At 44.5% G+C, this 27,136-nt stretch overlaps 4 protein-coding genes across 7 annotated transcripts in view; 1 reads left to right on the top strand and 3 right to left on the bottom strand.

Annotated features, from left to right (window-relative positions):
- Positions 1–132: 132 nt before the first annotated feature.
- On the bottom strand, positions 133–11,977 carry LOC109635839 (clustered mitochondria protein homolog). 3 transcript variants are annotated; one of them, XM_020097272.2, is made up of 30 exons: positions 11,603–11,945; positions 11,300–11,376; positions 9,596–10,954; positions 9,181–9,338; positions 8,909–9,080; positions 8,288–8,428; positions 8,079–8,209; positions 7,823–7,977; positions 7,584–7,709; positions 7,313–7,460; positions 7,094–7,186; positions 6,662–6,880; positions 6,271–6,446; positions 5,820–6,152; positions 5,580–5,713; positions 5,324–5,425; positions 5,152–5,252; positions 4,890–5,042; positions 4,325–4,387; positions 3,992–4,239; positions 3,824–3,908; positions 3,179–3,332; positions 2,781–2,920; positions 2,566–2,646; positions 2,350–2,475; positions 2,023–2,144; positions 1,792–1,885; positions 1,557–1,691; positions 1,409–1,482; positions 133–1,289 (listed from the first exon to the last, which is right to left on the bottom strand). In XM_020097272.2, exons 3-30 carry the CDS (start codon positions 10,920–10,922, stop codon positions 1,175–1,177), a joined length of 5,106 nt encoding a protein of 1,701 aa, XP_019952831.2. In that variant the 5' UTR covers positions 10,923–10,954; positions 11,300–11,376; positions 11,603–11,945; the 3' UTR covers positions 133–1,174. The 3 variants fall into 3 exon arrangements, 2 of the variants coding, with proteins under 2 accessions (XP_019952831.2, XP_069395959.1); XM_069539858.1 differs by having other exon boundaries at positions 9,181–9,335; XR_011246218.1 differs by lacking the exon at positions 2,781–2,920 and having other exon boundaries at positions 11,603–11,977.
- A 1,255-nt stretch (positions 11,978–13,232) lies between these two features.
- ccdc92bb (coiled-coil domain containing 92Bb) lies at positions 13,233–16,209 on the bottom strand. Its single transcript, XM_020097041.2, has 4 exons — positions 15,891–16,209; positions 15,474–15,625; positions 15,320–15,367; positions 13,233–14,396 (listed from the first exon to the last, which is right to left on the bottom strand). Exons 2-4 carry the CDS (start codon positions 15,601–15,603, stop codon positions 13,684–13,686), a joined length of 891 nt encoding a protein of 296 aa, XP_019952600.2. The 5' UTR covers positions 15,604–15,625; positions 15,891–16,209; the 3' UTR covers positions 13,233–13,683.
- Positions 16,210–16,964: 755 nt separating this feature from the next.
- Positions 16,965–21,976, bottom strand: LOC109635757 (F-box only protein 40-like). Of its 2 annotated transcripts, none has more exons than XM_020097120.2 (9): positions 21,855–21,976; positions 21,073–21,103; positions 20,397–20,961; positions 19,686–20,122; positions 19,361–19,540; positions 18,990–19,231; positions 18,538–18,669; positions 18,181–18,451; positions 16,965–17,455 (listed from the first exon to the last, which is right to left on the bottom strand). In XM_020097120.2, the coding sequence occupies exons 2-9, from the start codon at positions 21,073–21,075 to the stop codon at positions 17,246–17,248; spliced, it is 2,040 nt and encodes a 679-aa protein (XP_019952679.2). In that variant the 5' UTR covers positions 21,076–21,103; positions 21,855–21,976; the 3' UTR covers positions 16,965–17,245. The 2 variants fall into 2 exon arrangements, with proteins under 2 accessions (XP_019952679.2, XP_019952680.2); XM_020097121.2 differs by having other exon boundaries at positions 19,686–20,119.
- A 385-nt stretch (positions 21,977–22,361) lies between these two features.
- Positions 22,362–27,136, top strand: part of LOC109635916 (F-box only protein 40-like) — a 5,050-nt gene continuing 275 nt past the window's right edge. Inside the window, exons 1-7 of the mRNA XM_020097406.2 lie at positions 22,362–22,448; positions 22,566–22,615; positions 23,032–24,213; positions 24,384–24,670; positions 24,823–24,954; positions 25,679–26,006; positions 26,275–27,136. The exon at positions 26,275–27,136 is cut by the window's right edge and continues 275 nt beyond it. Of these exons, the coding sequence (XP_019952965.2) occupies positions 22,613–22,615; positions 23,032–24,213; positions 24,384–24,670; positions 24,823–24,954; positions 25,679–26,006; positions 26,275–26,493 (2,151 nt within the window). The 5' untranslated portion in view covers positions 22,362–22,448; positions 22,566–22,612 and the 3' untranslated portion in view covers positions 26,494–27,136. The remainder of the gene's footprint in view (positions 22,449–22,565; positions 22,616–23,031; positions 24,214–24,383; positions 24,671–24,822; positions 24,955–25,678; positions 26,007–26,274) is intronic.

Here is a 27,136-nt window from a genome sequence, read left to right as displayed (position 1 = left end):
ATAAATATTATTTTGTGCATGTTTGAATTTGAACAACTTTACCGAAAAACTAGTTTCCCTCTTTATATGAGCAGCTGTAGTGATGATGACAAATCATGGAGCTGCTCCATATGTGGTGAATAATGAAACAACTCCAAGGAAACTAACATGACCTTTTATAATTCTACACCAGCCACATGGGCTGCATTTTCACATTCACAGTAATGAGCAATACATTGAAATATCAGTAATTTCTGTCAAATTCTAAAACACAATTCACTAAGTTCACAGTCAATACCACCTCATTTTATGTCGATAGACCAACTGTCAAAATGCCACTTGATGACAATACAATACCACATCAAACTGTATCTAATACTTTGATCAAGAGTTAAAGGAGACATTCAAAATCCTTTCACTAACTCGATTTATTGCTAATTTACACAGGCTTATCTGCTTATTGTTTACCTCCAGTGACATGGACATTAATGACAGCAGAGTGAAGCATCATGGTCAGCTAGTACACATCCAAAACGATGAAAGGGGGTATTTTAATAATCATAAACAAATCATCTGTCATGTTGGTAGAGTTGTTCATGGCACAAGTGTGAGACCCAGTGGACACACAGGGGATTGCGAGACGAGGGCACATCATTTAAAAAATATATAATAATAACTTTGGCCTTTTAGTACAGTGATGCTACATTTTCGTTCTCTGTAGAAGTTGAACTAAACATACTGTAAAAATCTGGCAGCAGAATAACAATGTAAGGTCAAGGTTATTTTTCTGACAAAATTATAAATAACAACCATTTACACTTTTGGGCAAGTTAGTGTCTAATTAAGCTAGACTGCATGTTTTGGAGCTGTGGGAGGAAGCTGGAGTTCCTGGAGAATACTCACACAGACACAGAGAGAACATGCAGACTCAACATAGAAAGTTAGCCATCAGGATCAAACCTATAGAACCTATGAGAGGCAGTGCAAACCACTTCACCACAGTGCCACCCAGCTTCAATCATGGATTCCATTTATTTCAATTAACAACAGAACAAACTGCACCTGTCTGTTCCTTGGATGTCTAAAGTATGTTCACTTTCAATGTATCAGACTTTCATCGGCCATGCTGCTCATTGTCCGCGGCCATTTTCAGAAGTCTGGCAGAAAACACATTGTTCTATTGTAGCTACATAGTTCAGTTTTGTTGTCCTTTATCTTTCCTCCACTTTAACATCTGATTTTCCAGCTCTTCCACTTGAACCTTATCCTTTCTCTTCATCCCCGTCCTCAGGTCTGCCACGTCTTTTGCACTAGAGAGGAAGACACAATGGATGCAGCGATATATTAACAAACCCTTAAATAATCAGGAGAGTTCACAATTAAAACCATAATATAATTGAAAGTCTAACTGCGAGATTTAATCGCTCACCTGAGGGGGATGAGAATGATTCCACACGTCAGGTTGAGCTGCTGAATTATCGCCTGAAGGCTCGGACTGGAAAACTGGGCAGAAACACTCATGAGATTAAGCAGAAATTGATTTACTACTAACGTACGTGGACTTAATCAGTACAAACCTTCAGAGGTGGAACACGGGCACCGGGTGTGTCACTGTAGAAATGGTTGATGGCTTTCTGAAGGACCACAGCCTGCTGAGTGAGGCTCTTCAGATATTCTGAGCTTTCCTTCGTACTGTCGTGGTTCTCTCCAACCTTCATATGTGCAACAGCAAAAGTGTTTTAATTAAAATTATGAGCACGTAGCATCAACACAACACCAGAAAATATGGTATTCCACATTTTTAAAACACACCTGGCTCTTATATATTGAATAGGCCTCTCTCTCGTGTTGCAGAGCTGATCGAAACTCTCCTTTGGTCTCGTACACGGTAGCGAGCAGATGATGACTGCGGGGAAGACAGACATGCAGACACAGAGACGTAACAATAAAAAATCAAGAGGAAGCATTTCCAGCATTTTCTGTAATTGTAATGTGTTTTTGTCTGTTTCTGAATAGAAGGATGTGGAAAAAAACAGCGGTCACCTGTGTGCCAGCCTCACTGACATGGCGCCGCGGTATTTTGAGGTCAAATTTAAGGCATTCTGTAGGAACTTCAGGGAAAGTTCATGCTCCATCAGTCCATGAAGCACGAGACCCAGCATACTCTGTTGAGTGGAGCACAACAGGCACATTACAGGAAGGATGGCACACGGGCCAAGAAAGACTTTTTTAACGAAACAAATCCACAAATTGGCAAAAATCACTGACTAACAAACGTGTATAAATGACTTTAAATGTCAATAATAGATCAATAACATCTTAAAAGTAGAAAGAAAGAAGGCAACACTTTGCAGATGTGTTCTCTCTTACATCCAGCAGTGCGACCTGAGGATGGTCTTCTCCGCTCACAAGCAGCGTGAGGTACCGTGCTCGATACAGCAGCTGTAAGGAGGTGGAGAGTTGGCCTCCAGCAAAGCAGTACAGGCCCAGGTAAGTCTGAACGACAGACAGGAGAAAACCTCCAGTCAGGTGAGATGTTTCTGAGAGAAATGGTCTGTGGATCAATAAGATGGTGAAGGAACTCACATAGTCTTGAATGGTCTGCGGATGGTCAATACCCTGGACTCGCTCACTACTCATAACAGCCTTTTCCTGGTGGCTGAGAGCCTGTGAGACATGACGACAACCTTTCTTTATGACAGCTCATATTTTTATAAAACTTGACATGTGGGTGATGGTTCAGAAATCTGGGACCAGGCTATAGACAATAAGTCGTGAAAGGAACTTTAATGAATATTTACATCTGCATATTCCCCCAAGATGTAGCTGAGTCGTCCAAGGAGACGCAGACACACGCACACGTCCTCATGCAGGACCCCACAGACGCTGCTGAACAGAGTCAGGGCCTGGCTTATCAGCTCATAGCCGTCTCTGAGAAGCCCTGACAGCAAAAACACATGTACGCAACAAACTAAGATCATCTGCCGGTCGTCTGCACTAGGATCCTGTTGCAAGCTCTTAACACACTGAATGATTTTAATACATTAGCATGTTAAAAGCTCCATTTGAGCGACTATTCCTGTAAAGGTTCAGTCACATCCAGCACTCAGGCGAGGCCACCATGTGATTCTCAATGTAAACACACATACTCTACTTGATGTAAATGTTTCTGTGCTCGTGTGTGCTGTGCATCTCTCACCCTGCTGCACTGCCACCTGTGCATGTTGCACAAGCCGCGTAGCATCTGTAGCTGTGGGTTTGAGATTTTTGACCACAGGGAACATGTTGACGACATCTTCCTCACCAAACACCGGCCTGTGTCGAGACTCAAACACGTACTCCCTCAGCTGCACCTAAATACACAGAGAGAGAAACGAGTTGCCAGCCCTCGTTTTTAATTAGATTTTCTGATTTCTTTATTTACTAGTAATTCTTCTCTCTTGTTATAATTTATATTTTTGTTATAATGTTATTTTATTTTATCGCTGGCCTGACCTCTTGTCCAACACTTTTCCTTGTACCATTAACCTTGTGTTAACTTGTATACAACAATAGAACTTGCTGAATTTTTTAAGCAGCAATAGATAACTTTGCACTTTGGTACCCAAAGTGTCTGCTAGTTACCCCCCTGTTGAGAGGGTTATGTTTTCATAACTGATTTATTATGGAATAATTTATGGGTCTAGATGAAAGAAATCATGCATATGTAGGGGAAGTATATAAGTCTGTAAAATTTGGTGCAGCTTGGTTGTATTTAAGGGGACAGCTGGGCCCTGGTGGAGGTATATGCTCTGCTGAGTGCCATTCTTAGGAAGTGTATGATGAAGAGAGTTAGATGTCTAACCTGGATGCCCGTCTTGATGGCGATTTCTCTCAGTAGGGAGATCCTCTGAAGGCCGTGCTTTTCTATCACTTCATCTATACTGTCACTGGACACAGAGAGAGTCAATGTTTAAATTCCTGCTGCACATATCAAGCCACACACATTAAGAAATCACAGACACACACGTACCTTTCTATTGTGTAGTTAAAATATTCTCCGGCCTCAGTCCTGATCCTGCTCCACAGCTCACTGGGGGTCAGCCTCGCCCACACGCTGTCCGTCAACAAAGCGACTCGACTCCCGTGGCTCCGTCTGCGTCGGCACCTGCGGCGAGAGTGCAGCTCGTCTGAGCAGGAGTCGGGGGTGCAGGATGAGGAGCTCAAGAGGCAGTTCAGGAAGTGACTGACGGCAGCAGAGAAAGCTGCAGGTTCCACATCCTGTGATGATTAGAAACTTAGTTAGAAAATTACTGCGAGAATGTAAAATGTGACATTTGAAGGTTCCAATATTTGAGCTCGTCACCTGTAGAAAGATCCTGAAGATGTGTTTTGCACTTCTGATGATGACTTCACTGACAGCAAGTCTCTGTGAGGGAACATCTGATCAGTTCTTTTAAAGTAAAAAATAAGCTTCCTTTACCGAATCAGCAAGAACAATGAGTATTGCTCCACATTATTTTATTTGATGTTGTTATACTTCATGCAAAAACAGCCCATGGTCTGCATTTCTTTTCCTTTTATTTCTAGGTTAGTTTACTGGAGTTATCATATTAGTCTTAGGAGTTTTAGGAGTTATTCTTCTTCTCTCAGACAGACTGCACTGTCTCTGCTGTAATCAGGTATCTTGCAAAAGAGACAATAATCTCAATTAGACTAACTGAATACATAAATGTAATAACAATGATAATTAAAATGTATCCTGAGCTTCTTAGAGCAAAAAAACTTAAATTGGTTCTAATGTGAGGTCACATCTATAAATACTGTCAGTCCTTTCCTGAAAAATAATCTCATTTAAGGTTTGAGGTTGACAGCTGCACTGACTTTACATACACATAGTATAGAGTTAATAATATTTGTGGTAAATGTACCTTTATGTGGCTGAGTCTCTCTCTCTCCTCCAGCCTGTGCAGTTCCCCCAGTAGGGTGCCCAGGTATCGCACATTCACACCCTGCTGATGGAGCACTGACGTCAGGGTCCCTCCATCCATCGGCACTGCTGTGTGGTCGAGACAGTCCCTCAGCTACACACACACACACACACACACACACACACACACACACACACACACACACCATTATCACACATGTTAAAGTTGCATGCACATAGTTATTGCTTCATAAAACACTCACCACTGCTGGAATCTGACTGGACAATAGAAAAGCAGCTGCGTCCCATAACAACTTCTTCTGTCTCTGAACGTCCTCGACAGACTCAGATGAGAAACGTACACCTGCAGCAAAGACACACTGTTTAATCTGGTGTGTGTGTGTGTGTGTGTGTGAGAGAGTGTGTATTCAGTACCTGGAGAGCAAACATCAGGATTGAAGCGGATGTCAAAGCGAGTGTCACTCACTGATCCGACAGCCTGACAAGCTTTGATCATCACATCTCTTCTCTGAGATTCTAAATGATAAAAATGTGAATTATTGCAAAATATCACAATCAATCAATGATCACAACCTTCTGTACTTTCTCAGTCTTGTGTTTCTCAACTCAAGTTCTCTCTGCAGTAAACCAGCTTCTCGTGGTTAATCAATATTCTGCCGGTGTTAGTCACCCATGGCAGCAGTGGCTGTGGTTGCAGCTCCAGTTCTCGGCTCACAGGCCAGATCTTCACTCTGCTCCGTAGCCTTTTCCTGTTCCTCCAGTTGGCTGAGCCCCTGGGCCACCATCTTGACATAAAGTTCATATCTGCAACACAAAACACAAGAGAGAATGAAATGCTTTGTTTCCATCTCTCAGTTTTAATGGGGCCCTACATGGGGCTCTCTAGGGGCCTGACATTCCCCTCCCTCACCTATGCTGGACAAAAGCCTCTATCAGCTCCGGTCTCAGGCTGGCCAGGCTGTGACGATGTCGCCGTGGGTAACCCAGGCTCTTACATTCTTTTGGTACCTCCTCTTCTGTCTCCACCATCTCCCTTGTCTCACTTGCAGTCTCTGAGAACTGGAAGTTGAGGTCAGGGGGCAAGATTCGAAGAAGATCCAAGATGTAAGGTCGTCCATCGTTACCCAGGATGCCCTTGGTTTCGATGCCAGAGCACAGCTCCACTGGGATGTTGTTGTGGTTGAGCACCTGGTGACGCTGGATTCTCAGTGGTTTACTGGTTTTATCCAGAAGCTCGAGAAACCTGTGGGAATACACACCTGTTATCATGTGGAGTAAGGTTAAGAAAGTTTCCTGTTTCCACTTTTACTCGATCAAGACGTAAATATCTGATTGACGTTTTGGTTTTCTGTTTATTTTACCTTGGGTGCGTAAATACAGTGGCTCCATAGTCATTGGAGCCATAGACGACACTCTGCTCCTGACTCTTCTCCAGTATCCCAGGAACAATTGTCTGAGCGATGACACGGACGCCACGATAATCCACCACAGCCGTCCCAAGTGTGTGAAGCCCATCTGTGTCGACAGATGCATATGCCTGTGTTGCATAAAATCAGTTTGATTAGTTTTGTGTTGATGATAAGAATATAAAAACATCTGCATGGAAGGGGATAAGATCAGACACAACATTTAAGAGTGAAAATTTTAAAAGTAGTCGATGCAACTGCAGGGAGGATTATCACCTTGATTGACCCAATGTAATAGTCACACACATTCTAATTTTCTCCTGCAGGTATTGATGTCAGAAACTACCTGAGCTCCTCTCAAGTCGCAGGTGGCAGCAGCATGAGCAGCAGTGTTGCCCCCCAGTGGTCGGTAGTGCTCAGATATGTCAAACCCTAAGCTGAGGAAGATGTTGTTCCAGATGAACATCTGCATTTGAGGCGCCTCACCGGGGTTAATCGGCATGACGTTACCATCGATTACGGCCACAGCTCCTTGTGTTGCGGCGGCAACAAAGTCACTGTTGGTCTGGAAAGGTTGATTTAAAAAATGTAGTAAACAAAAGGGCAACAAATAAGCAACACAATCTAATGCCAGAGGGGAAACATTGGGTAATTGTATAACCTGTATTAAAAAGCTGAGCAGCATAGAGAAGTTTAAGAGGAAAACTGATGATCTCACAGTCACAAATCATCTTCTCTACTGATGTGGGAGAACATTGGAGAGAAGAAGTGAAATCACCTTAAACACGCTCCTCTCTCTGTGCAGACGCTCCTGCAGGGAGTTCCTGGGAAGTTCCCTGCATCCCTGCAGCTCCTCGTTCCAGTCCCGACTCTTTGGTCATAACACACAATCTAAATATCAGCATTATCATCACCATCAGTGCATACATGCATGTGCCCTATAAGTTCTGTAGTTAAGTGCAATATTATATTTCTCTGCATAATTTGTGTCTGCAACCTGCCCGGCTGTGTGCTTGTCCTGGCCCATGTGGCTGGCGTGCGTCTCCTCCGCTCTGACACAGTCGAGGGTGTGCTCTCCGTGAGGGGCCGTCCAGGTGAACACCTGAAAAGGTGCTGCGAAACGCTCATAAGGGTGCTGCTGGACTCTGGTTCAAAGCAAGAGACAGACAACATTTTATCTGTTTGCAAGGTCAGTTTGTTATCTTTTACCAGATTTATATTTTACCCGTCACGTGATGGTTGGAGGTGATAACAGACAGTATGCTCACCTTCTCTTCTGCAGGGCACTGAAGTTTTTCCTGAACGCAGGACTGACGTGATTCAGCAGCTCAACCAGAGAGTGGCAGAGGATTTTGGGAGCTGCAGGTTTCGGGTTGAAGTTGAAGGCAGTTGACCTGGAGCAGTCAGAGCGCACAAACTGTAGCACAAGTTTCTACAAACCTCATTGATTACAAAAGCAATAGGCACTTAAAAACTAAACAGTTAGCAAGGACAGTGTAACACTCACTGGTTGAGGTAGAAACCACGTGTAGAGGATGTAATGTTGAGCTCTCTGTCCTCCATTGTCAGGGCGTTGAGGTACATTAAGTCTCCATGCATCTTCCTGTTCCCTGGAGGAGGGTTCCAGCTGCTCATTGTCAGAACCCGCAGGCACTGTACAGGCTGTAATGACAATTCACTATGAATTAAGAGAACATGTTTCATTGAATCCTGCACAATATGTTTAACAAAGTCATATTTGCAGTTATAAGTTTATCTCTCACCTTCCAGTCCTCTCTGACGGGCTGCAGTGGAGAAAGAGGTCGCTCCTTACATCCAGGGAGGATGAATTCTGGAGGCCTGTGGTCAACGGTCTCCTTCTCAGAGACTTTCCTCTTCCCCACATTTTCACCGTCTGAAAGGGTAAATATGTTGAATGACAGAAATGCTCAGAATGAGTCTGATGTGAGGAGGTGTAAGAGAAGAGGGTTACCCTTGTCTCCTCTGGTGTAAAAGGTGAGGTAAGACAGCGAGCTGCCGTTCACGCCGTTGTAAGCGTCCGCAGGGTCGAGGCTCCTCAGAAGATCACAGACATGTCGGAGATGAAGACGAGCGTCACGCACTGTGTAAGAATCTGCAACGAGATCAGAGGAGGTGCTTCATAGTACATCTAGTAATTTATAACTTCATATATATTGTGCATCTGGAGTTTTGTCAACTGACCGTCTGATTAGCTCTAACGCCTGAGCCACACCCACCCCGCTAAGATGAGATGAATCACCAATATAATAACAATCCAGACATGAATACTAATGACCTGGACTTATCTTGTGTTCCCTCCCACATAGTTTAATACTGACATGTTTCCAATGCACTGGAAGTTTTGTGTTGTGTCTGTCTGCACGTGAGCTGTAGCAACATTCTTCTCCATCAACAGACCTGTGAACTAATGAACCCTTATTTATTTAAGAACAACTGAGACTTTTTTAATTTCACAGTTTTTAGGTGAAGAGAAAGAACGTGTTCAGCACCTTTTAAATCTATAATTGATGCTGATGTGAACTTCTAGAAAAAGCAAACTTATAATGAGGACAGAGTAGACGGAGGCCGTTACCCTCCACCAGCTTGATCAGTGTTCTGTCCTGGAGGCCCTCGATGCAGCGCAGCTCTGTGAGGTTTTCCAGAGTGGTGCCTCCCAGCTGCAGAGAGAAACGTGTGCGATGACATGTGACCTCGTGGTCCATCAGCACCTGGTGCAGCTCCGCCACCAACATCTGGCCTGACACCTGAGAGCGGAGGAGAGACAAGAGTGAATCAGAACGACGTGAAGGGAAGTAATAAAGTAATAAAGTAATAAATATAGGGGAAATAACGACAGCACAGAACCTGGAGCTCAAAACTCTCTGTTCCAGGAGGTTGGATTCTGACAGTACAGCCCGTCTCTTGGAGATCAACTATGTCACGGATGCTGAGTTGTTCCTTCTTATCAGGATCACATTGTTCCACACCATCTTCCTCGGGGCTTTCTGCATTTTGAGGTGCTGCTGAGAACAGTGCACAAGAGACACAAATAGATAGAGTGTGAGGAGAAAAACTGACTGTGTCATATGGAGGATAATTGTTTACACAGAAATTTAAATTAAAAATAAGAAAAACTGTAGAATATAAGTAAATATTAAATAAACTTGCATGGAATAAAAAAAACAATAAAAGTGAAATATAAAATACTATCCACTGTACAAGCTTCCACTAGTAGCTGCAGGAGCATGTTTGAATAATTTAGTTTAATAAAACGACCCACCTTTGACATGTGATGCTGCCAGAAACAACCTGTCAACTAAAAACAAGGTCAACTTCTTCATCTCAGCTCCTTCCTCCTCCTCCTGAGTCAGATCTGTCTCCACAACATCCTGCGGACCTGAACTCATGGCATCATCCTCTTCCCTCTCTGGTGGGTTTTCCTGACATTCAACATGTTCTGCATTAAGAATGCGAGCATCTATCGACTGATTTGTATCGTCCTCAAACAGATTTTTCTCCGTTTTCACGTTAATGTCCTTTTCGTTTACGCTCTGATGCGACCACTCACTCATCTGCTCATCCTCTTGCCCGCTCTGCTGCGTGGGGGCTACATGACACCCTGCAGGGTCAAAGGTCGGCTTCCTTTGTGATTCCTTCTCATCTGTGTTGTTAGCATCATGGTCAGTCACTGAAGTGCACTCTGATTGAACACTTACTCCTTTGTCATTTACATCCGCCTCTGTCCAGGAAAACTCTGCATGTTCTTCACCAACAATATCCTTCTTCTGCACCTTAAAGACATCTGCTTCTTCAGAGTTCTCCTCCTGTGGCTCAGTGTTTCGTTTTGTTTGAAATATACGGCTGTGATTCTTTTTGACTTCTTCTTCCTCTGCTTCCTTGTGTAAATCTGTGAAGGACATTTTGTTTCTTTCTGAATGTTCTTCCACCTTCCCTGACTCCTCCAACTCAGTAAACATTTCTCCATCAGACCAGGTTTCAGATCCCAGCAACTGTTCATTCTCCTTCTCTGATGGTAAATTATTAAGAGTTTCTGAGTGTTTCTCTCGTGATGTTTCAACCTTCTGCAGTATTTTATGTTTTTCCTCAACATCCTCAGACCTCAGACACACAAACATCTCTGTCTGTGTCTGAACTTCTGCCTGAGTCTCTGTCTGAGTCTGCACCCCCGTACCAATCTGTGTCTCCATTTCCGTCTGCGTCTCCACCTCAGAGAAGCCCCGGTTTCTCCTCATGATGTGCCTCTCTTGTCCTGGGTCAAACACCCTGCTCACTCCCTCCCCTCGTCCATCTTCCTCCTCGGACACCAGCAGACACACCATGGGCTCAACCAGGGTGACGTCCCCTCCCAGGCTGCTGCTCAGGATGATGTCAGGGAACAGGAAGTGCTCTGGTTCAAGGGATGGGTTCGTTATGCCGGTGGAGACGGTCAACAGATCGTCCTCCAGGTCGTCCGGGAGGCTCGGAGAGCAACAGTCACTGTCTTCACTGGATAGCAGGGGGGATCTTTCTGCCTCACCCTGGTCTGGTGTGTCCTTACACTTAAAGTAGTGTGACAGTGTGTGACAGCACTGAACTATGTTTCCCATGATGCCTTTCTGCACAAAACAGCAATGCAACTCTAAGTTTAAGGGAGAAAAGACAACAGTGTTAATAGAGTCAAGCTATTAAGAAAAGTTGAATCACAGTTTATTGCAACTTAATTTTGTTGCTTTCATCCAGAGAACTGATGGTGTTGAGTTACTATTTAAATCTTAAATGCACTTTTATTAAGCTGCTAAGTTTAAACTGTAAAAGGCTTAGTCATGTGTGTGTGTGTGTGTGTGTGTGTGTGTGTGTGTGTGTGTGTGTGTGTGTGTGCGTGCATGTGTGTGTGTGGCAGGTGTGAATACAAGCAGCTAAGAGCCTTAGACAACAGCTGATGACAGAGAGATTACAAAGTGTTCCTGCAGCGGTGTCACCTTACAGTGGAACGCACTGGAACACCTCGGAGACTGGATCTGTTCAAATGAGCTCTGGAGCGATGATGGGCCTGTGGGAATCCTGGAAAACAGATGAAAGGGTTCTGCCGCTGAGTTACACAGAATTGTATAAATCAAAACACCGCAGACACAATTTAAATGTCTTGGCCTCAAATTAGTTTTGAAAAAGTAACAGACCTTATTTGAGCTCACAAGGACAAACAAGTGCAGCAGAAAATGTGCATTCATCTCAAACAACAGAGGAATTAAACGGCATCAGTATGACATGATGGGTCTGTGGGTCCTACCAGGCAGTGCAGAGAGAGGGAGAGACTGTCAGTCTGTGTCATCTCCTCCAGACTCCTGAAATCAGAGAGGTGGCTTCTCCCAGGTTTTCCTCCAGAGCAGGAGACTCCCCTCTTTTGTCCTTGCTGCGTAACTACGTTACACAAACTGAGCTTCAGTGCATGTGTGTGTGTGTGTCCGCCGTTCATGGCTGGAGAGGGTGTGAGAGGGAGTCTGTAGGCCCCACATGCACATTCACACACTTACTACCCATTCAAGTCCAGAAGAGGGCAACCTCCCTGCCATTCATGATGTAACTTCCTGTTTTCAGACCGCTCCATGCACTCTCTATCAACCTTGAGTGTGAGCACGTGCAGAAGATGTAGAAGCGCAAGCAGCAGGAGGGTTGAACCTCTTCAGTATTTTTTATATTTGTGAAAATGACACAGCACATCCCTCTCCAAACACAAAGTCCTGGAAACAGACCTCCAGTGTTCAGGCTCCGCTCTGCTTGCACAATTTGACGTGTGAGCTGGAAACGATGGAGCTCTGCGGTTGCCATGGCAGCGCTGCAGAGGAACATTAACATTCCGAGCACGGTCTCCAAGACAACAGTGGGAACAGTCTAAAACGGGACGTTTGCTCTGAGACAAGTGTAGTTTTGTGTTAGTCATTATATAAAAAATGTTAATTAAATGACTCCTGATTATTGTTAATAAAGGAATCACCGAGCTGATAAATGAATTTGAAAATCTAGAGTGTAATTAAAACTTTCTTTCTGTATTTGCATATTTTCAAACACAATGAGAGTTGAAATTAGTTTAAGTTTCATTTAATTTCTTCACGGTGCCATTACAAATATAAAAATAAAGATAAATAAATAGATAAAAATAAACCTCCATATATATATACATATATATATATATATTTATATAAATATTTTTCTGTAGGTGCATTCAAATGACTGTGTGCACTTTCTTCAGATCTCAGTCTCTGCCCCTCATATCTTTAAATTTTTCATTGTTATATATGATGTTTTAATGCTGCAGCTGGTAGCAATGCATTTCTTTACGATCTAAACTTGGAGGAGTACCGATGTCAACAAGAGACTTTGTGTGTTGAGGTTTGCTCTTCACTTCTCCTTTGTGTGTTCATGCTGCCACCACAGAACACATCAGATGTTGTGTTATGGATTGCTTGAGGTTTTGGGTTCATCTGCATGATTTTATTGTGGAAATTCACTCTAAATTTGTACATTTCTGTGTGACAAAATCCTTCATTTATTTTATACTGACATTTACACTGATTATTACACCTCTGCAAAAATGTCAACTTGACACGATCCTCAAAGGATAAAGGGTATAATGGATGGATTGATGACCGCGAGTCAATAACATAAGAATTTAAGGTCACAGTAAGAAAAACACAGGTCAACATGATAACACGAATGATGGCTGAATCCCTTTTCGCTGCTTCAGTTCCTTGTTCATGCTGACGTATACGTACACTCATGACTCACTGAGACACTGACACAGAACAGAGCCTAGTTAATGTTATCAGTGACACGGGTGCTTTTTCTACACTGACATGTCAAAGTGTCTGTGATGAAGAAACCTTTTAAAGCCCGGAAATCAGACAACATGACAAGAGGAGTATAGTTCTGCCATTATTAGGCACATTGCATGAATTTAATAAAGTGCAAATCATACAAAATGTCCGTACACCAAGTGACATTCTGAACCTGGACGCCGGTTGAACGGCACAGTGACCAGTGTTCACAGACCCAGAGGCAAAGGCTACTACTTACAGGCAAAAGCTGTGTCGTTAAAACCAAAAGGCATCCACTTATAAAACTGTACCACTGTCCAGTCTTTTCTGACCCACTCGTTTCCTGGTATTTTCCAAGTATGTTGCACCATCAATGTGACAATTTGCACTTATATGTCTACGTGTAGATCGATCACTCGCGCTTGTGCAGCTACCTCTAAATCTACGGACAATCACAAGGTTACATCTCTCTCATCTTTTTCTTGAACAACCACATCACATGTTGACCTACGTCGGCCGACACCTGCTGGAAGACACCGCCACCTCTCCATCTTCATCACAGAGCAGTTTCTCCCTCCCCTGCTCCCATGTCCACCCTCCTGTGCACCCTGCTGTCCTCGATATCCTCCCACTCGTCCTCCATCCCCTCTGCACCCTGCATTCTGATTGGTCGGTTCAAACGCAGGAGGCGGTATCTAAGCGGCACCAAGAAGAGGGCGGGGTCAGGCATGGGGTGTGGGCGCTGCGGTGACGTCACTCTCTCCTGCGGGACGCACGCCCTGACCCGCTCCTCCCTCAGGGTGACACGCCTCCTGTGTTGCTCCTCTGATTGGCTGGGGGAGGCGGGAGGAGGTGGAGAGAGAAGCCAGTCTGAGCCCTCCCCTTCATCATCATCATCATCTTCATCCTCCTCTTCCTCTCCCTCTTCCTCTCCATCCGGTCCTGTGGGTTCCTCCCCTCCTGCTGCAGCAGACTCGGTGCTCTGCCGTTGATGGAACAGTTTTAAGCGTGCGGTGTGAAGCTCGTGGCAGAGGGTCGTCGTGGTGACGTTTTGGCGTTGTAGCTCACGACTCAGCAGCGTAATCTTGTGGCTGCGACGTTTCAGTTCCTCCAGGAAATGCCGCTCTTCATCCTTGAGGCTCCTGCCGAGTGCTGATGTCCGAGCCCGGCCAGCCCGCAGCTCACCACGCACGGCAACCATCATGCACTGCTGGTCGTCCAGGAGACGCACTGCAGCCTCACAACGTGCAACCAGCTCCGCTTCTTCCTCTGAGAAACACATGCACACATAGAAAATGACTGCAGTGTATACATTGTCTGTTTTTCTATAACTGCTTCATCAATCCTTCTTATATCACGTTTAACACATTTTTCTTTTCACTTTGCTTTTCCATGTTTTAATGTAAAGTCTGCAGAAAGTCCAGAGGAGTCGATGTGAGAAAACAGAGGGGATCCTCTTCAGGATCTGTTGATGATGCTTCTACCATGTGACGGAAGCAAAAAAAGGGGAAAAAAATTATATAGATAAATATCTCAGGATGAAAATTGGTGCCAGACAATGACAAAGTTTGTGGTGATAAGAGCCGACACTGATGTGCTGTGTTTTAGACCAAGTGATCTCCAAAGCAGAGCATATTACTTCCTGCCTCTGACTGCTGCACCACCCGTGAATCCCAAGGATTATTTGTTGCTGTTGTGAACACGTCTGAGCAGCAGAGAGTCTCCTGCTGTGTTGTGCAGGTGTGAAAGACAAACTGCTGAGAAAGTACGGATCCAATTCTCTGGAGTTCCTCTGCAGGACATGTCTGAAAACGGCTTATGTGATGATCTCCTCCCCTGATCCACGTCTGCACTAAAATGTATTGGGATCACGCTCCACCTCTCCACAAGATGTTATGGAAATTGGTTGAGTTGTGTGAGTTGCGCAATCTTGCTAACTGACAAACAAACAAAGACGAAAACACAACTCCTTTGGAGAAAAGCTATGGTCTGTATATATGGAACTTTACACAGCTAAAATATGAGTAAACATAATCAGAACTAATGTTTATAATCATGCAAATTGATGTGAAGCTAATGTTGTACAGCTCATCACTGTAAATCTTCTATTGTGAAATTAGTTAATTTCCCGGCCTCCTCCAGCCATTGCACTTTCCCCTCAGTTATCATAATATAAAATGTCAGCCTCTTACCTGCTGTGTTTCTGTCAGGAAACCTGGAGTCCAGCTCACAGCTCAGCTCTGCAGACAGGAGCAGTAGTAGGAGATGAGCCAGGGTGAGACACAATGAAGTTCATTTTCAGAGACACATAAAGAAGGAGATGGAGAGGGTCACCGGTGGACTGACCATGACAGCGCCTCTTCAGGTGTGTGATCTCCAGCTGCAGGCCGGTCAGCATGGCCAGGTGCTCCTGCTTCAGGAAGGCGATGCCTCTCTCCACACTGGCCACCTGCTGCTCCAGCCTCTCAGCATCCATGGCTGCTGAACCCCCACACAACCTGCACATGTACGATGGCAACTGGATGTCTGCACACTTCTTTACATTTTCCATTCTATCGCACTGATACAATAAAAACACACAGTACAGGTGCTTTTCTGCAACATTTCATTGGATAAATTCTGCTCATTTGCAAACGTCTTCTCTCTCATTGAATCTCGCAGGTTTGATTATTAATTTTTTTTGCATGTGATTTCTGCAGCGTTGGACTCTGGTGCTCAGCGTCTGCCTGCACCAGTGAATCCATCAGCCTGACTGTGGCCTACCGTGATACTGAAGCGGTGTCCTGCTCGAAGCGTCTCTCATGGATCCTTGTATCGCCCTGAGATCTCCGTCCTTGATGCTGCAGAGATGCAACAAAAAACAAAAAACAACAAGAGCTTCGTGCAAACCGTGCAGGATGCAAAGTGACGCTGGTCTCTTGAATATCGGCTCTCAGGTGAGATGCTGCTGCGCTGCAGCTGGATGGCGTTTTTTTCCCTACGTGTGCACGGATCCTGCTGCAGTCAGAGGAAATAACCTCGTCGTAACCTTCTGCGTTCGTGCGCTGCTGCTGCTGCACACTCACAACAAAGCAGCCAGTATGGCGGGTGTTTAGTGCCACCAACAGGAGGAGGAGCTTCGTGGATAGGAGGATACCAGCTACTAAACCAATTTTAGATTTTTTTGCCTTTTGCGTTTTTGCTCATTACCTCTTTTCTGTGTTTGCTGGTCTGGAAGTTAAACAAAAACTAGCGGAAGGGTTTCCACAAACCTTGACGGGCGGATAGGTTTGCGGATCCAGATCAGAGAATCTCTCTCGACATTGCTTACTTATTACTTATTATTTAAATCTGTAAGTAAGTAATGTACAGTCTCTGGTGTAAAGCAAATTCATCCGCTATAAATATGAAGGGACATATTTATGGTTTAGGAAAGATTCTCACTGTTACTTTCCATTAGTGGTTTACCTGATTATGATTTTCCTCAATAAATTGTTTGATCTATGAATTGTGACAAGTGTTCATAATTTTCCACTGTTTAAAAATCAAACAACTAAGCGTTGTTATTGATTTGTATTTTTAAAATGGAAGAGACATTGACAAAGAACGACGCAGATCATCTGTTTTACACATGTATCCAGTTCTGTTTTCTGAGTAGTTTCATTCAGTGTAAAATTATTTTAAACTCTAAAGATTATGTCTTTATCGATGTCAATTTTATCATTAAATCTGATTAAAGTCACACTGAGCATGAACAACATCTTCTGAACAAACTGTTAATCTGCTTGAATTATATGATTTATTTTTATAAACTGGATGGTGGGATGACGGCAGACAATTTAAATGAGAAGCATGTGGTAAAGTGAAAGACTTTAATGAGGTTTTTGCTCCAGATTCAATAAACATTTCCATATTTTTTCATATTAAAAATGTAGCAGTTAAAAATCAAAGCTGCACACGATAATTACTTCTGAAATATTGAGCATTACATTGATCAGGACAAGAAGAAAAACTTCGTGCAGGTTTTATTTTATTTGTGGTGACACATACTGGTTACAACCCATCATCTTTATACTGATCCAGAAATAAATAATTAAAAGTCAACACAGCAGGAAGAATTCAATGGTTTTTTTTCATTGCTACCATCTGTTTCCTCTGAAGAGGTTGACGAGACTCATTCTCTCTTCCTGGGTGCACCTCTGTTTGTCACTCATGCTGGGGAGGGGGACAGGCTCGCTGCGCACACAGGTCTCATAGTGTGGACAGACTTTTAGATGAGCAGACATTGGAGGGATGTCGGACATGTGCCACGAGTCCACCGAGGAGAAGAGTTGGCTGAACTCCCAGACCTGGAGAGAAACCGGAGTCAGGAAGGAAACATGTACAACGTTATTCACCTCCACTGAAGAGGTCGTGTCTTTGCCTCTTTCTGTTGGTTTGTTTGTTGTGTTGTTTGAGGGATTAAACAAAAACTACTCTGCAGATTTTCATGAGACTTTGTAGAAAGACAGACCAAGAAAGAATCTATTAAATTTCGGAGTCCTGCACGGATCCTGCCAAACGGAAGAATGCAGGATTTCTATTATACATTTCTTTAATGTTGCGATTTTGACAATTTCTCCAATTTCCAAGGGAAGGGAACAATATTGATGAACTACAAAAAAACAGGCATATTTAGTGGACTGATATGAGTGTGTGAAATTTGGTGCAGCTTGATTGACTTTAAGGAAATTGTTGGACCCTGTCAAAAGGATTCGCTCTACTGAGTGACAGTCTGGTATGTTTGTCAGCCAGATTAAACAAAACCTACTGAATTGATTTCCATGAAACCTGGTGGAGGGATGGGACATGGGCCAAAAAAGACAGCAATACATTTCAGCATGGTTAGACACAAAGGGACGGAGGAAGGGATTGGGTAGAAATTACAAGATAGGGCATTTTTTTTACATTTTCCCCAATTTGCCAGGGAATAATTCATACATATTTCAATAATAAGGAATATTTAGGGATTGTGTGCATATACTGAGTGAGTTTATTTGTGGATGGACTGAATGGTGTTGTGTGTATGGCTTACAGGTTTGGCCCTCCACCTGGCTCCTCCATGTGAGTTGGTGGCTCTCTCCCAGCGGAGGGTGACCATCCCTCTGTCCTGCAGCAGAGAGGAGCACACCTGCCTCATGAGCCGAGACACCAGAGCCAGCTGAGACAGGGACAGACTGTCCAGGAAACTGGCCATGTGGCACAACACCTCGTAGGGCAGCGAGCTCAGAGACCCCTCCCCTCCTTCTGCACAACCTCCTCCATCTACGAGGGTCGGTCGCAAGTTGAAGATCCTCAGCTGCTGACTGACAATATAAAAAATGTTGATTATTTTATTCTCAGAAAATGAGTGAAGATGGACCGACATAAGTGAAATGTGAGTTCTGCTCACTTGTAGGTGACGGTGGCCTTTTGTGTGGACGGTTGAAACCTCCTCTGGCTGTAGGTGCAGCCCAGATATGCTAGAGGGCATCTCTGCTCGAACCATCCACTCAGACATGTCTGGATGTCACTGTGGACGTTCCTGGAGAGGAGACGATGATTAAAGATACAGTCAGCAATTCTAAAGGAACCATAATCGAAAATATACAATTTCTGGGTTTCAGGTAGCTGAAATGCAAAATTCTATGAAGATAAAAAAAGCACCTGCTCGTGTTTTATATGAACATTTGCATGACGTTTGTATAGTTTATCCTACGTCATTTCAAATTGTTAGCATTGTTTCCTCAGTGTTGGTCCTTTGAGATAAGAGACACAAACTCTTGACACATGTCAGGAGTAAGGAGGTGAGCGGAATCACATTCACGCCACAAACACGACCACATCGGTAGATTTGTCCGACACCTGACATGTGCAGCGAACTCTCTTCGGTGGAAGGTGTGCCCGCAGAGGAAGGCGAAGGCGCAGCTGGCTCTGGTGTGCCTGCTGTTCACGCTCTCTGCCTGCAGCTGCAGACGAAGCCTCAGCGGCCTGTCCACCATCACCTCCGCTAGGGTCGTCTGCCGTTTGAATGGTGCAGAGCGAAACGATTGTGTCTGCGTTCCCTCGTCAATATAGAGGCAGTCGGCTGCCCTGGACTCGCTGATCTGCACGGAAACAAACAGAGCTGATTTATTTGAGTATGAGGACCACACCGATTTGTATTTACAGTCACAACTAGACATATATATTTATCAGTGTACGTTTTTATATTGGTAGCGTCATCTGACCCCCACCTTGTGACCCATGACCTCTCTCTCAGCGTATCCCAGCAGCGTAGCTGCGGCTTCGTCACTGAACCAGTCCTCCTCGTTTACACCGAGGTCTGATGTGTCCACGCCACGTGGCTCAGTCGGAGCCCTTATAGTCGTGTCGTACAGATGAACCCGACTCCTGTAGTGATAGCTGTCTGGGATCTTGAAGGAAGAAACACATGAGAATATATCACATCACATTAGGAAGATGGATAGAATACAATGAAAACAGCTTTTTATTTATCATTAGGTTTATTTAAAAGCTGCCTTTGGTAACAGCACCACAGTAAATAAATTGCATCATCACCTTAAAAGAGTGTAGTGTCTGGACAGGAATAGGCTCCAGGCTGCCATAGACGAAATCTTTCTCCCTTGGTGTGCAGGCCTGGATTTTTCCGAAGGCGAGCAGTATGCGTCCATGATGCACCACATACATGTTGTACTCCTGCGGCGTGAGCTCCTGCCCCAAACGCTCCATCACACCCTCCTGCCACGGGGCCAACCCCGTCACCCCGCTGTCCTGCGTCTCAGCCTCCTTTAAATCTTCCGCACTCTGGGCCTTAATCTTCTCACCAGGTTTTGGGTTTTGTTTGGGATTACCCAGGTTTTCCTGAGCGACAGCACAGCCTCCTCTCTCCATGCTGAACATCATATCACACAGGTTGTATTTCTCTTTGCTGAGGACGGGCCCGACGCTGTTCTGTTCAGTCTCTGGGACATTTTGGCTGCAGGAACTGTTTTCTGCTGAGACGGATGTGAGTCGACCCATGGAAGAACATACAAGTACAGAGATGTTGAAAAAAGAAAATGACATAAACAAAATGCGGTATTTGATGTGGTTATGTGCATATGAAGGTTTTCATTTCAAAATCAAAATCTCCCCCATTTTTCTTTAAAATTAAAATAAAACGCTATCACATATCAATCATATTTCATTTAATCCTCATAAATAGCTGTTATGCAGGCCTGATTTTAGTTGGTCATCTTATTTAATTATAATAAAGGTGCTTTCATTCACCTTTATTGGCATCATTGTTTGTGAAACTATTGACAAACTCTCCCATTGCCGCCTCCTCTTTCTTTTCCTCCCTTATTTCCTCCTCTTCTTCTTCCTCCATCTGCTCTGGATAGAGAGGCCTCATTTTCAGACGGCTATAGAGCTCTGACTGATCAGCCAGTGCAATGGCCACATCCAGAGCCTCCCCCTGCCCCTCGTTATCCTTCAGCACATTCTCCTGCAGGGTTATGTTGCTGTGTGGGTTTGTGTCGTCGGTTGGCCAGCGGAGCCACTCCATGGAGCAGCACACCACGCTGGCCGGACACACCTGGAGGTGAGCGGCCTGTGAGGAGCGGGGCAGCTGGACCGGGCAGCCATACCCAGCACTGAGGCACGGCACCCTCACATTAGGGCAGAGCAGCAGGTGATCCTCCTCTTTGCACAGGTGGAAGAGAGCTCCACAGTGCAGGCGGCAGGGGATGACTGCACAGCACACAGAGACCTCCACCCGGGCCCTGCAGCGCCGGCTGTAGCAGGAGTCACAGTGGACATGCTGCTGCACCCTGGACGCTCGAGAGCGATGACTCTGATTGAATGAGAAAGAGAGGAGACGAACTAAGATGACAGCATAGAAAAAGAGCATTTTAAACATGGTGCACTGAGGCTTTAAAATGTTTAAAGGTTGCTCTGTGCTCACCATTTTTTACAGGATCAGACGTGTTGTGATCCTGCAAGAAAACACACAGATTCAAACTTTAATCTGCAGCCAAACATGAGGCCTTAACATTAAATCAGATCAGCAATTCAACTAAATCTTTCACTTGTGACCCCTGAAAACAACAGACAGTTTCTTCAGTGTCAAATTATTAGATAAATCAAAGATTCTTTTGAACAGATCATTATTATGAATAGTTTTTAAAGGCCTGATGTGCTAAAATTCAAATTCAAACAAAAAGTTACTGTATACAACCAATGCTTGCAGCTCTCAGCCTTCAAAGATACAGAAGTACTTTGAGCCAAATGCTTACATAGATGTGCTGTTGTTGATGTTTTGCAGGTATAATGTATAAAGTATATCCACCGTCATAGTTTAGCGTGTTAGCATAGGTTGATTTGAGATTTGCCATCATGCAACAAGTTCAGCTGAGGCTGATGGAAAGTGACAAAGAGAGGAATCATTTGCACATGCATGCATTAAGAATAAAACAAATGTTCATTGGCTCTACAGCATTATCACAAAAATTATTATTATTATTTAAATTTGCTTCTTCAACCTGGTCATTTTATTTAAGAGCTGATATTCAATGTAAATGGTGAACTACAAAATAATTTAGATTAGCAAAAGAATATTTAGAAATATTTAACTTTAAGAGTTTTACTTCTTGTCAGGGTCACCACACTGCTTACACTTTAGATACGACAGAAAGAAAATAGACATTATCAACACACTCACAACAGGTTCAAACTTTATGGTCTTACCAATGTGCCACTGCGGACGTCTTGTTTCCTCTCTTTGGTTTTATAATGTTGCTTTCAGTGTCCGTGCGCTTTGAACTGACAGGTTAAAATTAGCCGAGAAGCACCGAGCAGGTTCAGAAGGAGGAATCTCCCCCTCCTCAGATTGTTACTCTGCTCCTCTCACGGGATTCAAGTCACAGCCACCAAACTGCAATCATTAGTTTCTACAGCTCTTCAGTGTGAGTATTAGAACTCCTAATTTTAATGCAGAATAAATAATCCATCTTGTGTTAGAACAATTGCAATAAAATACACAGAAATCATGTTTTCAATATTCAAAAATCCCCACAAGAGGACACTGTTGGGATATTACATCAGCCTGATTTTGATATGCACAGTTTGAAATCAGTGATCAGCAGAACGATAATGTGAATGAGAGGAAAGACGTGAGAGAGATTTCCTGATGCCTTATGGGACTTGTAACTCAAACCGAGTACATTTCTCCCTCAGGACTCCGCTCTATTAATAACACACAAACACACATAGCGCAAACACTTGGTCTTTAAAGCACCAGACGGAGTGCATGGAACATGTTTCTCTCCGGGTCGTGCAGTGGTAGGCCAAAGTCTATAACTCATTCATCTCGTTGACTCTAAGTCTCTGTTGTTTGCATATTACCAGGCTGATTGTACTGTGAGACGTTGAGATTTATAGTTTTGTCTCTGTTTCCAGGTCAGACGTCTACAGACTAGATAAAGGGGAACAAGAGGATCTGAAGGATGGTATGGTTTTTTTATCTTCCAACTGTAACTTCAAATAGTTTGCTCATTGTATTCCTGTTTACGTAGCACAAAGGTCAAACATATCATTCCTGTGTAACTGTATCCTATAAAGTACCAGAACACTTTGTGGCTCAAATGTGAATATTTTACATGTGTTGATATACTCCACAGACGTCAGCTTGACATACTACATGTGATATCTTTGCTAACTTCAGGATATCCTGTATGAAGTTTTGTTGGTTTAAAAACGTTTGGCTGCATGATTATTAACAGATCTGTAGGTCAGCAGGGTAAATAGAGATTAAAAGGGTAATAATGTAATAAAACTTACAATAAATATACATGATCCTGCAACATTTGATGTTACTCTACTGACTACTAACTGATCCTTTGGTTTCCATTTTTCCTCCAATCAGAGTCATCGCTCTCAAGCGTCCAGGGTGCAGCAGCATGTCCACTGTGACTCCTGCTACAGCCGGCGCTGCAGGGCCCGGGTGGAGGTCTCTGTGTGCTGTGCATTCATCCCCTGCCGCCTGCACTGTGGAGCTCTCTTCCACCTGTGCAAAGAGGAGGATCACCTGCTGCTCTGCCCTAATGTGAGGGTGCCGTGCCTCAATGCGGGGTACGGCTGCCCGGTCCAGCTGCCCCGCTCCTCGCAGGCCGCTCACCTCCAGGTGTGTCCGGCCAGCGTGGTGTGCTGCTCCATGGAGTGGAACCGCTGGCCAGCCCACGATGCTCACTCCTACCCCAGCCCAGAGCTGCACGAAAACCTGCTCAGAGAAAAGGAGCAGGGAGGATGTCTGGACCTGGCCATGGCCCTGAAAGACCAGGACCGCCTGTTTCACTCCATGAAGATGAAGAAACTGTTCCCTGAGCTCATCCAGAGTGTAGAGGAGGAGGAAAAAGAAGAAGAAAGAAGGGAGGAGGAGAGGAGGAGGGAGAGGCAGAGACAGAAAAAAGCTTCCTTGGAGAAGGAGGCAGCAGAAAGGGAGGCCAGTGCTCAAACTTGGGAGTCTTTTGTCACGCTTAACATCCAAGACAAGGATCAAGATGAAGAAGATGAAGAAGAAGAAGTTGAGGTTGAAAATGATCCGTTGTTGAGTCAGGAGGAGAGAGAGGCCATTGCCAGGGCCCCAGGTATTGATGCTTATGACTTAGAAAACTACAATGTCTGGGAGCGCATGTTCAGTAAGGAGATGGGCGGCTGCAGGGAGGCTGGAGAGGCGTCTGTGGGAGGCAGAGGCCAGGGACCAACTAAAGGGAAAAACAAAGGCCTGGGTACTCTGATTGAGGAAGATGCAACAGATGTGTGTGTGGGTGCAACAGCATCAAACACCTGCAAACAGGTGAGCAGGGCAGGCACTGCTCGCTCCACAGCCTCCTCCTCCAGCGGCACACTGAGGAAGGAGAAATTTGTGTATGAATGTGTGGAGCCCATGAAGATTATCACTGTGCGCACATTTAAAATCCCAACCAGCTTCTCTGCCAAGCAGAGCCGCATCCGCAACCCTGGTTTCTACAGGAGGGAGAGTCAGGCCGTGGACACCAGTGACCTGGGGGTGACGTTAAAGGAGATGCCTGTGTGGGAGGAAATTCAGGTGAGGGAGAGAAATCAATCGAAGGCTACATCCATTCATTTCATTGATTTTGGAGAAAAACTTTCAAAGACATAGAATTTGCACTGATGTGAGTTTGATTCTATCATGGTGGTTTAGAACCGGCCTGACTCTCAATATCTACCACAGAGTGTGTTTGATTTGCCCCTCAGGCCTCTCTGCTGTGCTCCCTGGAGAAGGAGCAGAGGGGTCACCTCATCGCAGAGAGCACGTGCACAGACGCTCTGCTGCAAGACGAAGGCACTCAGACCTACAACTTCCTGTCTGCTCCCTTTCGGAGGAACACGTCGCTGGCCGATCTGATTGCTGGGAAACCGCTGGAGCTGCACCTTCAGCTGCAGGTGGAGAGCGTTACCAGCCGACACCACAAGGCCAGCTCCACCTTCACCTTCCTCTGCGGACACACCTTTCAGCGCAGAGAATATGGCAAACATTATAGGTGGGGCTTCTGATTGATTGGTTTCTTAAGATTCAAGTAAGGTACAGAACCTGAGAAACTGTCATACATCAGTGAACTTCTGTGGTTTAACTTGGATCAGGTCGTAGGCTCGGAGATGAGACCTTCAGTTTAACATGTTTCTGTGTATACAGGAATATCCACAGTGACATCCAGATGGGTGTGAATGGATGGTTCGAGCAGAGGTGCCCCCTTGCGTACTTGGGCTGCACCTACAGCCAGAGGAGGTTCCAGCCGTCCACACATGAAGCCAGCGTCACCTACAAGTGAGATCATGCTAAAAGTTTGTACTTAATATGCTGAGGAACATATGCACATTCCTTATTTTAAATAAAAGCAGAAGTGTTAATCAATACATGACATATAATCTGAAATATATAGAAGTCCAGCTGTGAAAAGAGCAGCTGTAAAAATATCTGTCTTCATAGCAGCTAAATGCTCAGAGATGTCTCAGTATGTTCCTCTGAATACTTTTGAAAATGAAATCTGGAAGTTTAGAGTTAAAGAGGTGAGTTTGTGAAACCTCTGTATAGGAGGCTGGCACTCACAAAGATGAAGTGGCATTGTGGGTAATGTAGGCATCAGATTTTTTACTAGAAAGAAGGTTGGCGAGGGATAAAAAAAAAAGAAGATATAGTTCTGCTGCATCGATTTTAATCATTTTTCTTTCAATTTCATGACATGAGTCCCATCATTTTACAGGCACGTGATGCATTATTCAACAGAAAACTCTTTTACTCCTTTAACTGTTTTACTGCCATTAAGAACTTAAACTACAGTGTTTTTCCAGACAAAGCAGAGAAGTGAGTGAAAGTGCAGAATGTAGTGAACATGTGTGAAGAAGCTGTTTTCCCAGCACCAGATGAAACAGTGCCACAATTTTTTCACTGTGATTGATTAAAATACCCATGAATCCTCTGTGGATACATAAAAGTCATGCAGGGCAATGTGATGCACTTTTAAAGACCAGAGTTTTAACTTTGCTTCCAGTGAGAGTCTGGGCTGCTTTAGCCTGCACGCCACCAACCCTGTCTCTCAAGCTGACACTTCCCACACTTCTGCGGACTCCTTACCCTCTCCTGGAGGGAGAGGAGGTCATGCAGGAGGAGGAGAGGCCTCTCTGAACTTGCTGCCCTACGAGGTGCTTTGCCACATGGTCACTTTCCTGGACAGTCTGTCCCTGTCTCAGCTGGCTCTGGTGTCGCAGCTCATGAGGCAGGTGTGCTCCTCTCTGCTGCAGGACAGAGGGATGGTCACCCTTCGCTGGGAGAGAACCAGTGACTCACATGGAGGAGCCAGGTGGAGGGTGAAACAGAGGGTGAGCCAAGAGCCAACGACAGAGGATCAGATGTATTTAAACTTTCATTAAATCAGCATCGGCAGGTTAAAGTACAGTAAAAGATTTACAAACATACTTATAAATATTGGACAGGTATTTTCAGTATTAAATGCATTGTCCTTCACTTCCTATCTAATATTTTATATTTTCTGGAATTTAGCATAATTTCAACAAGGATTTTCGCTCTATTTTCCCTCTAGTATAACATTGTCAGGATTTAATATTCCGTCTCTTGTTTTGACTGCAGGTGTGGCAGTTCAGCAACTTGTTCTCTCCTGTGGACGCCTGGAGCTTCCGAGACGTGCTGTCCATTTCGGAGCATCTAAAGGTGTGTCCCTACTACATGACGGAGTCCAGGACAGACAAGGTCCTCCTGCCACGTATCAGAAAAGACGTCCAAAGCAATGCGAGCTGCAAAGGTCCCACTCTGGTCGACTTGTTCCAGCACAAGAGGATCATGATGTAGAGCGACATTCGACCGTATGCGATCTGTTCATTTATAAAAGACATGTAGCCGGCTACACCAAGGCATCATGACCTGCCTGGCTTAGGTCATATCAGAGTCCCTCTTGTTTTGTCTCCTCATGTCCACTGTCAATTAGAAATAAAAGATCAAGATCAAACTTGATTGACAGTGACGTTATTTTGGACATTATCCAGAGTTTTTACTATGAGAAACTCATTTACGTTCTCACACAGACCCTCTGGCTCTGGACGAGGTTCACCAGAGTTAAGAGCAGATCTGAAAGCAGCAACAAAGTGCTGCCTCCCTCTATTGGCGACCCTTGGCGCTTTCTGTCAGGCCTGTTCTTCCAAACATCAATGCATAGTTAGGTACATGTTCACTCTGACCTGATGTCCAGCGAGACATCCACCAGAAACCTCCCGGGAAGAAAAGCATCACAGTTAAAACCTGAAAACTAAAGTACCAATACATTAGGTCACCACACGGTACCACCAGGAGCGTGTCTGATCAGGCTTAGGTTCATCCTGTACTAGGAAACGGGCAGCCGAGACGAAGAAGTACTCTTCACTTACCTGTATATCTCAGTGCATCAAGTTATATTTGTCAATATTCACAGCGGTTTTCCACAGTAGCTTGTTGTAAA

This window comes from Paralichthys olivaceus, chromosome 15, assembly GCF_024713975.1.
Source record: "Paralichthys olivaceus isolate ysfri-2021 chromosome 15, ASM2471397v2, whole genome shotgun sequence".
Lineage (NCBI taxonomy): Eukaryota > Metazoa > Chordata > Actinopteri > Pleuronectiformes > Paralichthyidae > Paralichthys > Paralichthys olivaceus.
The sequence above is the reverse complement of the archived record's forward strand: the minus strand, read 5'-3'. Positions and strand labels throughout refer to the sequence as shown.

What these genes read in the sequence shown, in the direction of transcription:
- LOC109635839 (XM_020097272.2), bottom strand. Translation starts at nt 10,922, where the DNA reads ATGGGAAACATAGTTCAGTGCTGTCACACACTGTCACACTACTTTAAG. An exon ending in GAGGCTTTTGTCCAGCATAG is followed by an intron (nt 5,714 to 5,819) that starts GTGAGGGAGGGG and finishes TTTGTGTTGCAG; the next exon opens with ATATGAACTTTATGTCAAGA. An exon ending in TTTAACTACACAATAGAAAG is followed by an intron (nt 3,909 to 3,991) that starts GTACGTGTGTGT and finishes CTCTGTGTCCAG; the next exon opens with TGACAGTATAGATGAAGTGA.
- ccdc92bb (XM_020097041.2), bottom strand. Translation starts at nt 15,603, where the DNA reads ATGGATGCTGAGAGGCTGGAGCAGCAGGTGGCCAGTGTGGAGAGAGGC. An exon ending in CCTGAAGAGGCGCTGTCATG is followed by an intron (nt 15,368 to 15,473) that starts GTCAGTCCACCG and finishes TCCTGTCTGCAG; the next exon opens with AGCTGAGCTGTGAGCTGGAC. An exon ending in TCCTGACAGAAACACAGCAG is followed by an intron (nt 14,397 to 15,319) that starts GTAAGAGGCTGA and finishes TGTGTTTCTCAG; the next exon opens with AGGAAGAAGCGGAGCTGGTT.
- LOC109635757 (XM_020097120.2), bottom strand. An exon ending in AGACACTACACTCTTTTAAG is followed by an intron (nt 19,541 to 19,685) that starts GTGATGATGCAA and finishes TCTTCCTTCAAG; the next exon opens with ATCCCAGACAGCTATCACTA. An exon ending in GAGTTCGCTGCACATGTCAG is followed by an intron (nt 18,670 to 18,989) that starts GTGTCGGACAAA and finishes TCTCCTCTCCAG; the next exon opens with GAACGTCCACAGTGACATCC.